General features: G+C 34.9%; 1 protein-coding gene across 1 annotated transcript in view; it reads right to left on the bottom strand.

Annotated features, from left to right (window-relative positions):
- Positions 1-17,391, bottom strand: part of Ddr (discoidin domain-containing receptor 2) — a 191,375-nt gene that overhangs the window by 25,920 nt on the left and 148,064 nt on the right. The window contains exons 11-13 of the mRNA XM_089104637.1: positions 12,711-12,904; positions 10,965-11,087; positions 4,181-4,479 (exon numbers count right to left, since the gene is read on the bottom strand). Coding sequence (XP_088960763.1) covers positions 4,181-4,479; positions 10,965-11,087; positions 12,711-12,904 — 616 coding nt within the window. The remainder of the gene's footprint in view (positions 1-4,180; positions 4,480-10,964; positions 11,088-12,710; positions 12,905-17,391) is intronic.

Raw genomic sequence — 17,391 nt, 5'->3', positions numbered from 1 at the left:
TTTGTTTATGACACGTTTTGATTGTCGCTGTCGCTTATCTTCTAACCACAAATGTCTTTGTTCTTCACTTTTATTTTTAATTCATTTTGTTCCTCGTTTTTTGAAAGTCTTCTAGCTGCACTTTTCTTCCTTCTTCATTTTGGATTTCCATTATTTCAGACAATTTGTCCATTTCATTTGCTTTAGCTGCTCGCATTGATATAGTCTCATTTGGTGGTCCAGGCCGTTCATTTTCACCCATTGCATTGTCCGGGTAGTTCTCTTCGACTTATCACGTTTAATGCTTCAGTTGGTTGGCAATTTGTTTTTAAACGAATCATCATTTGTAATAATTGTAAATTTGCGTTTTTAGGTCGTCCTCTCGTCATGTTATCTTATAGTTATAAAACTGCTTAGAGAGCTTCTCAAGACAGACTGATAATCTTTCTCAGAAAAAATTGGTTATATGCTATGAATGACTTCATTGAAATTAAATATTATGATGTGAGTGATAAGACTAGTGGAGCATATATCACTAGGGGAAAACCTCCAAGTGACATTTGAGTGACCGTTATAAGTACTTACGACATCTTATGCTAAATACTGGCAACATATTTAAAAGCTATTTCGCCCGCTACCAAAAGTATTTGTGATATTGAGCCGCAAATACTACAAAAGACTGATAAAAAGACATCGAAACGTTACGAGGTATTGACCTTTCTTCTTTTCAAAGCGCCTTCTTGAGAAACACTTTCTTTTAAATTAACATTTTGAAATAGGCTGTTACACAATGCCTAATATGAATTTCCTCGCGATAGCTTTTACATACTAATTCAAATTTCTACAACTGAAAGTCTCCGGTTGATTTCTACCTTCACTTAGCCATTTTACGTTTGGTGGTTTATTTTACCTGATTTTATACAGTCGACGTGTGATCTACATTTGACAGTTTCCAACCAAAATTTAACATTTTGAATTCGATAATCGAAAATTAATTCTCAATTGTGACTACATTTGACGCTAGTGATTTAATTGAAACCAAATACAATTGGATCTGGAAAGGAATATCTTTCGTAAGTGATTTACCACGATTAAACAACCCAGTAAATTTTATTATACCCTTGCTGTTAGAAGTGAAGTTATTGCCCAAAATTTAGCGTCCGTAATTAAAGAACGGTGTTTAAAACAAATATTTAAATTTTTAGAATAACTACTTTTCAAATTTTAATCTCAATATGTCAGTTTTTATTCCTATTCTTGATCCGGCGGAAACCGGATATAACAAAAAGGTTGCTTTTGATTTTGTAAAACAGTGGAGGGGAAATGGCATATTGCCACCTCTTTTATTTGACTCAAATGATCCTGATTTCGATCAAGATGAACTTTATGATTACCTTCAAAAGATCAAGACATGGGTCCCAACAAACCCTCCAACTCCCCTGAGCACCACCCCAATTAATCCTCCAATAGAACAGCCTCAAAAGTCCCAAGTAATAGGATCGCTAATTGACCCTTTTTTAGTAATAACTCCACTCACAAAGTCAGAAAGTGGAAAAATAATTAAGTTTGTTACAAAATTTGTTACAAAGTTACAAAAATTGAGTTTGTTGCAAAGTTACAAAAATTTCAGTTGTTGTTAAATTGGTCTGATTCAAAAACTTTGCGTCATTTTTGGCCCATGGTTTGTTTCGCTCCTTTTTTGGGAATCTGGATCCCACAATTATAAATTTTTCAAGTTTAAAAGGTGGATTACTTGTAGTATATACCCCAGGCAAAATAATAGGCAACATGGTTGCAGAGTTTGTAGGCGTGGCTCAATTTAAGGAAAAGGGTATATCTATTCTATAGAAGGATGCAAAAATTAGGAAGGTTATTTAAGGTGTCCTTAGAAGCCAGGGATGATGGTGTAGTTCTTGGAAGATTTGCTCTAAATTTATTCACGGAGTGGATCAGACCGTACTACACCAGGTATTTTTTATTGAATTGTGCATACTTTTTTATTTTTGGTTTATGTTTTGCGTATACGGTTGAAATAAAATATTAACATATATAACCGATAGTGGGGAAAGGATACACGTCTTCTTTTTCCGAGGAATTTATTTATGCGCTGACTAGGGTGAAATTTGGACTCAATGATAATGAGAAGGCACTGCGAGATGGTACTGATTCCTCGCAGGGTGGTTTGGCTACCCAGGAAAAGGGAGCTGGTTTTGATGTCCCGTGGGATGGTTCTGATGCCTCACGGGATGGTTTTTTTTGTTGCACTGTGAGATGGTACTGATTTTCTCGCAGGGCGGTTTGGCTACCCAGGAAAAGAGAGCTGGTTTTGATGTCCCGTGGGATGGTACTGATGCCTCACGGGATGGGTTTTCTGTTGCACTGCGAGATGGTACTGATTCCTCGCAGGGCGGTTTGGCTACCCAGGAAAAGGGAGCTGGTTTTAAGGACCCGTGGGATGGTACTGATGCCTGAGGGGTGGGTTTTTTTTGTTGCACTTTGCGTTTGGACTGAGTCCGCAGTGGGAGGTGAGGCGACCCAGGGACAGGGAGCTAGTTTTGATTTCACGTGTGATGTTTCTGATGCCTCACGGGTTGTTTTTTTTTGTTGCACAGATAGATGTTAATGATTCCTCGCAGGGTAGAGTTTCTGCAATTTCATTTATTTGTCGCTGGTATTTTCAGGATTAATTAGCCTCTCCCGGTCATTCCTTTTGCCCTAATTCAAAGTTTATACATAATCCCAACTTTCCTTGTCCTCATCAAATTCAGGGGTATGGGGAAAAAGTCTATTTTAAAGTATACAAAGAAAAATGAAGTGTTAAAATATCCAGTTTCTGACTACTGTTGTTAGTGTGGTTAGTTTATACTACGTAAGTGTTTACTTATGCAAGTATTGTGTAGTGTTTGTATTATGTAATTGTTTACTAGTTCATGCTGTAGAATGTTAGTAGGCGAGAAGTGAATAATTTGGGAAGGGAATGTTTTGAGTTCAATTAAAGTTTGGGGGTTTAATGAGAAGGGGATAAGCCAAATTTGGGAAATTGAACTTAAAACAGGGGGGAGAATCTGTAAAGTATTTAACATCAATTCGAGAAGCATTTCCGGGTATCTCCTTTCTTAGTTAGTTGGGCATTTATGCGTCAACGATAGCGGTCCAGGGGGGGAGCTCTTGGGACTAAAAGCTAGTCGTGGGAAAGGGGTCGGTCCCAGGGCTAGAGCTTCCGTTCCAGGAAAGTTACATGCTTCGCTCATTTCTAAAGGGAGTCCATCTCTCGCCTTCGTCGTAGCTAGTTGTTCTTGTGCTACCTTATTTTCTCTATGTGTATTCTCACGTTATTTAATAAAGACCATGTACCAACGTTTATCGTCTATCTTTGGAATTTACGTAAACCATTACATCTGCCAACATAGAAGGGCATAAACAAAGAACTAAAGAGAGGTTTACATTAGTACATGACGCTATTACAATACTGATGTATATAAATATGACATTACTCATATGATTTTTTTTTCCAAAATTAAGGTTCTTCACGAGGTTTCTCAAACTCATGACCTATCTAGATAATTTTTTGCGGCCAGAAAATCTCAAGATGCCAATTTTCCGAAAAAAAAAATCAAGAGCCGCATCGGAGAAAAAATTTACACCTACATAGATTCACAACTATTGTATTGTTCGTTTAAAAAGATATATATATATATATATATATATATATATATATATATATATATATATATATATATATATATATATATATATATATATCACTCTACTCGCTATCGACAAGAAGAACAGGCCTCTGGGCCTCACAAATACAGCCTAACATCATTTCCCTCTACTCGCTATGGTTGGCAGTTGGAGCCTTTGAATCTCGTACCTCGCACCCTAGATATACCTTTCTTTTGACCATCTTGTGTAGAGAATTTTTAACCGCTAAGAATTTTTTTTGTAGGTATACGTATATTGCACGCATATCTTTTTATTAAAAAAAAAATTTACTAATACATTCAATTATTAAAACACACGAGGATATTGAAACAATAGATGAAAATACCTACGCATCTGCCATTTATTTAAAAGCAGGATATATATATATATATGAAATTATTTATGCAACATCATTTAGATCCCTCTGTCACATTGCTATAAAACTGCACGAATACCGGAATCAAAATTTTTCCCTAAAAGACAAAACATAACCTACCTTAAAAATTCTTTTGTTGAAATGTTTCCTCCAGGGGATAACTCTCTTGATTTAAGATACTGAACTAGATCACCACTATCCAGGTATTCAAGTAAAACACAGAAAGGTTCATCACTAGCACATATACCAAGAACACGGCAAATATTTGGGTCATCCAAGGCTGCAAGCATCTGCACCTCTTGAAGGAAAGCTTTCTTGTCCTTACCTGAAGTCGCTGGAAGAAACTTTGCCGCCACAAAATTTTTTTGCGCACCGTGAGTGGAGCCATAATCAGGAACAGTTGCTTCTGCCACATATATCTAAAAACAATAAACAATAAAAGATATCTAATTGAAATAGATTGCTCGATTTTACTTTTCTAAACAATTTTTATTCGAAGTACATTAGGTTGAATCAACTTCCACCATTAGGGTTACACACATTCCAACCATAAGACCTACTTGACCCAATGTTTAAACATATGTCTATAAGATGGAAATGCAACAAAAATGAATATCAAATAATTCTGAAGGACAAGGCAAAAAAAAGGGATGGATTAAGTGTTGAAGCCTTGACATTTAAATTGACCAATTCGTTTTTGCATTCGGTTGAAACGTGAGAAAAGTGGGAAATAACTAATCTCCCAGCTGTAAAAGCGTGCAGTACCAAGTTAAAAATTACAGCGTCGATAATTTGAAACCTCTAATTAAAGTAGCCAACTTCCTTTTTTTTATACAGACAAAATAGGGTCTTAAGTTTTTTTGCTCTTTGACAAGAGCTTCCAATTTTTACTACAGCATTGTTCTACAAATTATATGGCTCGCTAAAAGTGATAAAATCAGGGTTTTAATAGGGACACATTAAATAAAGACGTTGAGTGCTGACTACCAAATAATTTCTTGGCAATCTAGCCAAAGGTAAGACGGCTAATATTTACCAATTTTACTTTAAGGAGGGTCTCTATCTACGACCATATTTTTATCGCTATACCCTACCAATTAATAATCCATTTTTTTTAAGTCATCAGCTTAGACACGGCTAAAGGATTTAGGTCCATCAACATCATGCCTCTTATCTGATTAAAACAACCTCTGTTTTTGCAGCTTCCCAATTCCTAAAAGACATCTAAATGGAATTCTTGTCACTGATATTTCCGGCTTTCAAGTTTTATGTTTAAAAAAGTTCCCCTCCATTTGACCTTACACCACAGAAGAACGAAAATGCTTCTAAATTTCACCTGGAACTGTTATTTTTTAGACAAACTATTCCTGCTCCTTGAGTTTTGTGCTTCGGATTCCAAAGCATCCATATAATTCAAACTGTCTAAACGTCTCACAATTTATATGTTGTCTTTTACATTTAGCTTAGGGAAACAATCCATTAAACATTATTGTGTTTCAAACCTACGCCATTTAGTTTTAATTAGACAAGCAAAATAATGTTTAAGGCAAGCTTTATGTATCGGCGATATGATACATCACTGTCATACACAGATGCTCTGTTTCTTATGGGGCTTATCTATGCAATCAGACAAGATAAATCCTTTCTGATTAGTAATCTTCCGTTCACATTTCCCTATGGAGTTTCCCTCTTTCATGGGCAAATAGTCCACTTCCCTATAAGATAGTAATTCCCCGACACTTTTAGCCGTTTCAGAATGGATGCTACGAAAATACCTATGTAGAGGGGTGGAGGATTCTGGGCTTTCCACTTAATTCAACTAGTTTTGCATCTTTTCCAATCTTACCCAAATTAATTCCTGGGTGCACACCTTTCCATACTGATTTTTTTTTTTTTTTTTTTTTTTTTTTTTTTTTTTTTTTTTTTTTATAGAAACGAGGTGTGACATTGCTACACATAATCATAATTTTCTGTTAAATATCAGATTTTGAGAGAGACGGTGGGGTGGGATATGACCCACACAATGGAAAGAATTTTCCCTAAATGTCAAAACTGCAACCATTTTTTCTAAATTTCTTTTAGCACGGATTTCAGGCCTTTTTTTTGGGGGGGGGGAATTTAGCTTAAAAAATCATGCAATTTTGTCATTCATTAGTTTTTAGTTTGATAACCTGTCAGCCAATAACTTCAAAATACTCTCCCGCCATATCCAAATACCGTCAGGAATGTCTTTTTTTTCAATAGAAAAAGATCAGCAGTAATTAAACTCCGAGGAATATATCTTTTGTAGGGGTATCCAGTATTGTAGGGGTATTTGTAGGGGTATTTGTAGTATTTGTAGGGGTATCCAGTTAAAAAATGAAGAAGTTTTGAAATCTGTAATCGTTTATTTAGAGTCGCAAGTGTTTAAGTATTTCGAAAAACTATTAATTAATGATCGAACTAATGATAACGAAACAGATTAATTTTCAACAAAATACTGCAAATGTATTCATAGAATAGACTAGCAGCGCAATTATTGTACGCAGTTACTTCTGTTTATGTTTATACAGCCTAAGCAAGGCAAGAACAGTCAACAAAAATAAAATAAATGTAAATTAATCAGTAGAAATTAGTTGTTTTTAATCTACTATAAACATACTACATAAAATCCTGTATTCTCTCCTCCCCACTTCATCACCCCACATGTATAGTCTCAATGGTCTTAAATATGAAAATTACCAAACAGGTTTTTTTTCGATTTTTCTTTGAAAACATCAAAAAACATTTTATTTTCAAATCTAGGGAGGTAATTAGACTACCTCCATTCACCACCTTATAATTAGCACCGAAGTCACCAAAATTAGCAGCAAAATATCATTATTTCAAGTTCTGATAAACAGCCTAACAGAAAACAAATAAAAATACAGATTTGCTCTTTAAGCATAATTCTACTCTTAAAAACATCTACTCTTTAATTGCGCTTAAAAACACACACCATTTTCTAGATGAATATTTCGTTTGATCTTACTTCCAAATATTTATGACAATCAAGAAAAATAACGCCGATAGACATATTTGAAAAGAGAGTTAAAAAATGGCGATCGTTACATCTGTATAAGATTGGCTGGAATGACATTGAGGAAATATGATGGGCACTAGAGAAAATTTTGTTTCCCAACCGGGGGGAAATAGTTAAAAAATAATTTCTCAATGACATACCTGAGGATAAAAATTGCCTTTTAAAAAATTTAATTGCCTGAGGATTAAAGAAAAAATTGATGACGACAAAGAATTTACGAGCAGTAGGCCTAACTACCGAAATCTGGCTGTCGTATGTCAAAATGAGTTTCATAACATGTTTCCCAATAAGATTCTCACTCTCCCAAAAAATGAAATTCTCCCAAACCTTAGAAAAAATTTACTTCTAGCCTATATGCTAGTACAACATGCTACTGCATAAAATATTACAACTTATTATGTCTGAAAACATTATCAGTTTCTAAATAAACACAATAGTATTAGCTACACAGCTGTCTTAATATATTTAGTGCTTAACTAAAAAAAAAGCAATTTCAAATTTGTTCCAATAATTAATATAAACAAGTTATAACTATGCCATTTCATCATTTCACAAATATAATTTTCATGGCAGTGCTTCACCCTAAGACTCCAACATTCGCTTCCAGAGCTGGGAGAATGAATGTTCCCAAAAAATGATAAAATAATCGATTGGTTAAGTCTGCTCTCAGGTTTTTCATTAGTTTCTGTACGAGTTAGTGGTTTTTCTTTTCCAAAATATGTTATTCCTGCCATTTCCATTCGTGGAGTTTGACTTTATGTCCTTAAGACAAGGACCGTTACTTTGGAATAGGAAGTATGTTTAATCCAATAAAAAACTTTAGCAAAAAGAAAGGAAGGTTGAGGAGGGAACAACCCCCACATTTATGGAACAATTTCTGTTCCTTTTTAGGTTACATATCACTCTTTACATTTATTTGAGGAAAGAAATGTTTGTTATGTCTAATTTCTGGTCGCACTAAAGCATACCCAGGATTACCCTAACAGTGAAGAGGGATACGCCTACTGCCCCTTGAAACCCTTCTTTTAAAGAAAAATGTAACTTTTGCATAGCAATATTTAGAATTTTCAATCAAGCCATCAAAAATTCGTTTTTAACATTTTCAATTTTTATTGGCGAGGGCCGCTCTTCCCATGTTTGCTGCTTTGAACTGTTTGATCCAAAGCTCTTTAAATGTGAAGGAGGGCTATTGGCCCCTCCTTGAATCCCCAATTTTTATACATTAAAGTTCAATATTTGTAAGAAGATATTTCTAGGATGACGAACATCATCGAAGAAGAGAGCTATCACCCCAATGCACCTTCATTAAGCCTGTATCCTAATGAAAGAAGGTAAGTTCCCCCCACCCCTCCAGACCTTGTTCTATATCATCTGAAGGTTCACAGATAGTTATTTATCATTGACATAAAAATACCCTTTTTGAGGTATCAGCCACATTCACTGCCTTCACCTACACAATGACCAACCACCCCTCCTCCGAAATCAAGAGAATCAACTTAGTTAAATGAAGCCTTAAAACAAATGTCTATATTAACCGTTTATTTTGTATAGACTATGTGACTCTTTAAGAACGAATGCGCAACCACGGGACATTTATGCCTCTGAAACTGAGAAGCTCAATACACGGTTGTTTGGACATCTTTTAATTTATTGGGTATGTCATAATTTTCAGTCAATACCATATAGCTCTCTTTTTGACCAAAATGTATTGCCAAAATCTACGAGGGGGAAATTTTGCTGCTTTATTCATATTTTTTCAATGAAAATACCAAAATAGATGATATCCACTACCAAAAGGGTGATGGGTTTTGTCCCCCTCCCAATTAACACCCCTGGATGTGAGACATAAATAGGCTACAAAGGTCTGAAACTTAAGTAATGTTTAAGAATTATCCATTTGAGCCTTTTTTTTCTCTTGTCTATTTTTATCAAAAAGTTAAATTGAAAGGCAATTCGAAAATACTACGAAAATACTAATAAAATACAACAAAAATGCTAGTAAAGCATAGTTTAGTGTTAGAAATGCAATCACACTGCGGTTGATAATGTGTAACTAATAGACACCGAAAGGATAAAGAAATAAAAAAATAAAATATTGTTTTTACTATCGATTAAGTTTAAACCCCTTAATAATCTAAAAAAGAACGGAAATTGAACGAGGCATAAATACCGTGTGTGCGAAATGGAGGGAGGGGAGCATAAATGGATTACATACCACGGCCGTATCCAGGGGGGGTGGGGGTTACCGGGTTTGAACCCCCCCCCCCCCCGAAATTTTTGACCGAGTCGAAAATAAGTCGAAAATTAGTAGAACCTAGGTAAAAATCAGTAAAATTAGTCGAAAACGGAGTCAAAAATTAGTAAAAACCCCCCGAAAAAGTCAAAAATTAGTAAAAACCCCCCCGAAAAAAAAATCCTGGATCCGCCCTTGTTACATACTGACTCAACACCCTTTTTCTTGGCACTCTAGTGATACACATTGATAAACCTTGTGTTACTCTGATTCCAACATGGTTTTTCCACATATGTTCCACATGGGCCGACAGGAAACTTAGGAGTTATCCCTTGTTCATTCTCTTTCCCTTTGAAATTCATTTATTCCGTTTTTCGTATCACCAAGGATTTGCTCAAAAAATATTCTACTTCGATTAAGTTGGATAGCACAATAAATCAACTACGAATTCCAAATGATCAAGCTTGTCAAAATGGAAATAAAATGATTGTTCTTTTTTGTCAGACGGAATCCCCCTATAGACACAGGTATTTCAAACTTTTCTTTATGGGTCTTGAGGAACAATATGAGTTGGGGCAAACTTGAATTATATGGATGCTAAACGACGGATGGGACGGATCTAGCTTCCGACTAAATACATGAACAAAATCAGCTACAATTTATTTAGTCAAGTCGACTTTAGGTCGTTTAGTATGCTTCTGAAACTAAGATGAGGATTTCAATACAAAGCTGTCTCAGGAATCTCATTGAGACAATGAGAGGGGTGAACGCACACCCGCACCCTTTTTGGCGCCCTCTTTCCTTATTTTTTGTTCTTTTTTTCACTCCTTTTTAAGAATAAATTCGTCAGTTTGGTCTATTATTGGCACCTTTGTCACATCCCCCCCCCCAAGATTTTGCTCACTGGCGCCCTTGTCACATTGAGCCTCTCCCAAGATTTTGCTTTAGATCCGCCCTTGCCCAGTACTAATGAATAAAAAATTGTTTAAAATAATACTGTGTGTCCTGGGATACCGAGCCCCCCACAGCCCTCGGGGCAAGGGCTATATATTACAAGATTTTCCCATTATTTCCATACAAGATTTATCAAAGAAGATAGTAAAATAAAATATTGAATTGCTTATTTCCAGGGATTAATATCATTATAAGTTAAATATTCAGTTTATTTTTATTAGTTCTTTCCAGTCATCATGGTTATTAGAGCGATTTATTTTTAATTTGTCGTCAGTGTTTTGAAAAAAAGCACACACTTCAAAATATGCATATATTTTTCAATACAGCGCAATTGATGCAATAGGCTTTAGAACTTTTTACGGTTAGCGGAGAGGAAAGGGACCAATAGGCAAACTACTATTTGTAACAATTTTTGTTCGTTTTAAGTTTAACTTGAATATTAAATTTAATTTATACTCGTTGCATAATTTATTTATTCATCTATTTCAGTATATGCTTGATAGTAGGCGTTTTGAGTTGAATTTATTCTTCAATAGCAATTACCGGTGATTTTGAGTTTGATATTATGGGACTTCATTTTTCTTGGTCTTGAGTTTAATACTAATCTTTCGGAATAACTTTTTGTTTAATTAATATGCATAAATATATAAACTTACCGTTCCAAAAGCTCCGCTAGCGATTCGCTTCTGAAGCTTTAAAGTTGACCTTGAAACCTCAGGAACAACCATTTTCTCAAATCGAGACCGAAGTGCCTGTATATTCTGTGTTCTCTCGCAGCTCTAAGGATAGAAATATGTTACAGTGGCTAATCTTAAGGTGATACATGGAGCCTTAAGGGGAGACTTTATTGAAGGTGTTGTTTTTTTTTTAGTTGCTAGCTTATTGTAATTGATTTATATTATGTTATATTTATGTTTCAGAAATAAATCTTTATCCTTGAAAAATTTGCAAGTATTAAAGAATCGAAGATAATGCATGAACAAGAAACCTCGCAGAGAAACGTTGAGTTTTATTCGAATTTTACTTTGCAAGAAAGACGAAAAATTAAGACATTAATCCTGTAGAAACTTAAAATTTTATTCTTTTGTCACACTACAGCCTAATAAGCAGCAGAACTTTAAAGACAATCAGTTAAAAGAAAAACTTCAAAACTAAACCAAACATAGTTTATTTTTCAAGTCTTCCTTGAAACAACTTGACGTAAAACAACTTGAAAGGCTTTAGAGCTAATTTTTGCTACTGATAGACGAAAATTTTTAGAGAAACTTCATCTCTAAGCTTAAATTTTTTTTAGCTCGAACAGATTTATATGACTTGAAATTCATGACATGTATGGTGGCTTTATTTTCAGACGCGTAAGCATACAAAAAAAAACATAAGAACACACACAAACATGGCTTGGTAATTCAAAATACAAAATGCGACAATTTATTTGCGTAAAACGTCAATTTATAGTCGTTCCCTTAAACTGAAAAGATTATTTCGATTCATCTGTGTCCCTTGAACTCACTTCAAGGTAATTAGAATTTTATTTCTTACATCTGTTAAAAATTAATCTTCTGTTTTCGAAGTGTTGTTTTCGTTTGTTCGAATCCGTAAAAATAGCGCTGCTTTCGTTATGTTATTTCTTTTATGAATGTTATTTCGTTATGAAATTTCTTTTCGCAATAAACTTTTTCTTCTAAGATCAACCGAAACAATAGTTATCATTCCTGATTCAGTGTCAGGTGGCAATATTTTCTCATTAGACAGTTTTTTTGAAAACATGTTTTTCAACTTTTGATTGCTATTGACCGTGGTTCACCCTTTACAAGGTTGCAGCTACCGCTGCAACCATGATCCTTAAAAATATCGCTACGTTCGTTATGTTATTAGCAGGCAAAGTCACTTTGCACTTTTTCAGTCATTATGCACAACTGAAAGAGCTTGACAGATGCAACCCGTTTAATTGGTAAAACTAATATTATATAACGTGATGCCTTTTGAAATATCACAGCCACTGTTGCGTGCACATTCACACACATATTTTTGAGGCACACAGAGACACTCCTAACGAAGATAGATATTAAAAAACCTTAAAGAGCATTTCATATCGAGCAAGGATCTTAGCAAATTATGCAAACTATTAAATTGATGCAAGCTAACCTTAATAAATTACTGAAGGAAGCTTGACAGTTTTGATTTGTATCAACTGTATTACTATCAATGAAGTGCCAATAATACAAATAAAAAAACAACATAAAGTACCATTTAATATATTTAGATGCCAGCTCATAAACGAAAGAGTTGCGCCAATGTTGCCTGACAACTTTACAACATAACTGCATACAAGTTGACTATTTACTCGTATGATAATTTCGAAGTGTTAATATACGACAGATATAAATTTAATGCTACCGTACCTTCTTGGAGGGACTCTGGTCTGCAGTACTACTTTTCGATGACAAAACACGGGACATCAAGCTATTATGCATAGGTCCAATTCTTGGTTGATCCGTGAAAGTTGAAAAGTCTTGGCACGGGGAACTTCCATACCGATGAGTGCGATTTAATAAAGGTGTAACTTGTACGTCTGGTACTGCATATTCATATATATCTGCAAGTATAAGCGCTACACGTAAGCAATGCCACATTAGACTTTATCGTACATGAACGTTTTCAGAATTAATACTAGCCTAATGATGGACCTTTTTAGAAATTAAATAAAAAAAACGAGTTTTTTAAACTGAAAGTAAGGAGCGACATTAAAACTTAAAACGAAGAGAAATTATTCCGTATATGAAAGGGGCTGTCCCCTCCTCAACGCCTCGCTCTTTGCGCTAAAGTTTTTTATTGTTTTAAAAAATGAAGTTGTGAGACAGAGTCAAACTTTAGCGGAAAGAGCGAGGCGTTGAGGAGGGGACGGCCCCTTTCATATACGGACTAATTTCTGTTCGTTTTAAGTTTTAATGTCGCTCCTTACTTTCAGTTTTAAAAACTTGTTTTTTTTAATTTAATTTCTGATCGTTTTTTAGTTAATGCAGCTTTTATTTTGGCTCGCCGTCATTGAATAAGTAAACAAAATTTGCGTAAAAATTTTACTTTTCTTTTTCTAAATGGCTGTCTCTAAATTTGGTTCTGACATAATTTACAAATTAACTTACGTAACGAACTTCTGTATTCGTATATTTTTCTTCTGGCCAAAAATACGAAGTTGCAGATTTTTGCAGATATGAGCATGAAACCTATGTTATAGGGTTTTCTGATACGCTGAATCTGACGGTGTGATTTTCATTAAAATTTGTCCACTTTTAGGGGATGTTTCCCCCTCTTTAAAAAATCAGGTAAGTTTTCTCAGGCTCGTAGCCTTTGATGAGTAATACTAAACTTTATAAAATTCTTGTATTTGGAATCAGCATTATAAGCCCATTCTTTTCATACATTTATTGACATCAAAGTTCCGTTTTTAAAAGTTTGGCTTACTATTGAGCTGCATCGCTTGTTTTTTTTTTGTTTTTTTTTTATTATTACGTATACGCTATTACGTATATGATGGGGTTCTCCCCTTAGTCAATACTACGCTCTTTACGTTAAAAGTTAAAAAACAAATTTAATTCACACACCCCTGAATCACAAAGGCCGTTTAATTAGAATAGACAGGTCTTTTGAAAGCATTAAAAAAAACTGTAGCGTAAAGAGTGAGGTAATGACTTGGGGGAAAACCCCCTCATATACGTAATAATTTCTGTTTATTTTAAGTTCTAATGTTGCTTCTTACTTTCAGTTGAAAAAAACTTGTTTTTTTAAATTTAATTTCTGATCATTTTTTAAATAATGCTTGGAAACCCGGCGCCCCCTCCACAGAAATATCCCTTACCCCAAACAAACATCCTCCACGGAAAGATTCTCCGAGTAACCTCCTGTTTCAGCCCCCCCCCCCACCAGAAAAAAAATTCTTCCTGAAAATGTCTGTATACTTTCCACTAACCAATACAATATGTAAGCAATGGGAAAAGTTCATAACTTCCCTTCCCCTGGGAACTGTGGGGGATTAAGTCATCGTAAAAGACTTATTTATTAAATTTTCGACTATGCTGAATAAAATGGCTATCTCAAAATTTTTATCAGGTGACTTTGGGAAAAAAATGAGCGTGGGAGGGGGCCTAGTTGCCCTCCATTTTTTGGTCACTAAAAAGGGCACTAGAACTTTTAATTTCCGTTCGAATGAGACCTCCCACAATATTCTAGGACCATTGGGTCGATACGATCACCCCTGGGAAAAAAAAACGAACTCGGTCACAAATTTCGGGAGGGGTTCAAACCGGGTAACCCCCCCCCCCCTGGATACGGCCTTGCTCCAATCAATAAACCGGCTCTGTCTGTACACCTACATATCAGGCTACAGCAACCATTGAGTTCCCTCTTCATTATTTGGGATTGAAGCTGCTTTAAGCCCATTGCAACTAGGCTTCTCTGTTATTATAAGTAGCATGAAATCATTACTTAAATTTAACATCTTAAGAGCCTTTTTTTTACGCATGTAAACATGTTTTTTGAAGACAATATTTCGCGAAATGAATCTATGGATGCACTACTTTTATTTCTGGTTATAAACACCAGCAACTCGGAAAACACAACATTTAATCCTGGAGTCCACTCCGGTCTCAATTTGGCTTCAGGACGCTTTACCATCTGCTGGTGATGATGGGTTAGGAATAAGTCTTACTACTACCTGTCTAATCTACTCGCAGATATTTAGATCTTGCAGGAAATTGAAGATACTTCTGTATAGATGTATTCAGTGTTAGCTGGCAGGCTTGAGAGCAGCAACACATTGATGTCAGACTGGAGCTTTGCCTCACAGAAGATTTTCCTAACAATGACTATTACTAGATGCTTCTCGTTCATATACATTCAAACTTTAATTATATATTGTTTGCCAAAGACAAATGCATCTTAAGCTGTTTGGTATGATGTGTTTTTAGACAATTTTTCCTGATTTACCGTCCCCATTTCTTTTTTAATTCGGCGTCCGCTACTGCTGTATAACTGCATATGGAGGACTTTCATAAGACGTTGAACACCTAATATTTATAAATTTTCCAAAAATATCTGGTCATGTAGGTTTCCACCTGACCAGTTCAAAGAACAGACTTTATTTTCAGTGTTCTTGGTACTTTAAGGAAGACACTATGCAGCAGAACATGCAAGAGTCTAAACTCCAAACTATCTGTTATTCGGTATAATAATCCTATAAAATGTCATACGGATAGCACACTATTGTGACTTAAGCTAGAGGGATTATCTTTCAGAACTCCTCCCCTCCCTCCGAAGACATATTTTTTTTATCATTGTTCCTTATCCTCCGTGATTTTCCTTTATTTCACCAGTTGTTTACTGTTAAAACTAGATTGGGTCCAAAAAATTCGACTTCTCTCTCGAAATGAAACATTGAACACTTGACTGACTGACACATATGTCTACACCAATTGCGGTGGTAAGAGGCATCCAAGTGGGTATTCAAGATTTTGTTCAGGGAGGGGGTATTTTTCGGGGGAGGCACAAAAAAAAACTTTAGAAAAAGCACAGAAAATATGTTTATTTGCGTTTTTGTTACGTTTTTGTAGCAGAACAATTTTTTTTTTGGGGGGGGGGGTTCAAACCCAGCAACTCAAACCTCTAGATACACCCTTGCTGGTATCTACAAAAAAAAGAAAGCTGCTCCTATGGATGGTAGTTTTTTCCTAAGTGAACTTTTCCCTTAAAAGCTTATAAAATTATTTAAGTGATTATTTAATGATACCAACATATATCAGTTATTACAAATTTGAAAACATCTACATTTTTTCAAGTAAATTAACTCCATCTTCATAGATAGCCTACATCGTGGAAAAATTTACTTACAAGAATGAATACTCTTTTTTCTTTAAGCACTGGAATTAGATCTTAAAAGCCTTAAAAAACAAGGATCAAATAACTAATTCGTCATGACTAATCTGTCAGATAATTTGGAACATCATGAAATTAGTGAAACTGAATAGAATTATTCTCTAAGCCGTAGTCAAATTATATTTTTTTACAAATGTTCTAGTTAGGCTATTCATTTTAAATGATGAAATAAACGATCGGAAATCTTTATAATATAGTATTTGCTTAAAACTATGGAAATAATTATAGGCTTCGTCTGGAGGGCGTTGCCCCCCCCCCAATAATTTGGAAAAAAACTAAATTTTTATAGTAACTTTAAAACTACTGTTTGTTTTAAAGTTACACTTCACTCCCCCCCCCCCAAAATGTACAAATACATAGCCCAAATTGTATATTTTCAAATTACTATTCCAGTTTTTGTTGCTTCACAGTTGATTTAATTTAGCCAACAGGTAAGCGAGTTGAAACAACTTAGACGCATAGATAGGAAATATACAATTTTAGTTATATATTTGTACATCAGGGAGCTGGGGTAAAGTATAGTGGGGTTGCATGCAAAATGTGTTAGCTATCATTTTTCTACAATTCATGAAATAGGAATTGTTTTCTTAACATGAGTACTTGTTTGATATAGCTGTGGTCGATATATCCTACAAGTTCTGATTTTCGTACTATAACTATAGCTAGATATGTCAAATCGGCTGTAGTTTGAACATGGAAGTCGGTGAGGGGAAGGTCTGGAATCATTTAATTGCTTTAATTTTTACTTCCAATATCTAATCGAAACTCAAATAATCTTTCTGTTTCACTTCTTTGTAATTGAAAGGCCTAAAAACGCTGATACCGTCCTATTCCTTACGTTTTGGATTCATATACTAACCCATAAATGTGGAACTGCCTCTATTTATGATACTATGTTGACTTGTCGTAATTTTTGTTTTTCTGTGTATTTCTTTTAACCATCTCCAAAAAAATGAATTGACATACATGTACTAAGGGTTATAACTGAAATTAGTCGCATTCACGCAACACCAGCCCAACTCGTGGGACATTTATCCCTGCATCAGCCTGCTGCACGAAATGTCTCCTGCAAACATGATAAAGTGAATTCGAACTATATATGTATATTTTTCTCACATTTAGAAATTTGTATACGTATATAAGCGGTGTCAACCA

This window comes from Artemia sp. Qi Xiang Cuo, chromosome 18 (assembly GCF_049724085.1).
Source record: "Artemia sp. Qi Xiang Cuo chromosome 18, ASM4972408v1, whole genome shotgun sequence".
Classification (NCBI taxonomy): domain Eukaryota; kingdom Metazoa; phylum Arthropoda; class Branchiopoda; order Anostraca; family Artemiidae; genus Artemia; species Artemia sp. Qi Xiang Cuo.
The sequence above is the reverse complement of the archived record's forward strand: the minus strand, read 5'-3'. Positions and strand labels throughout refer to the sequence as shown.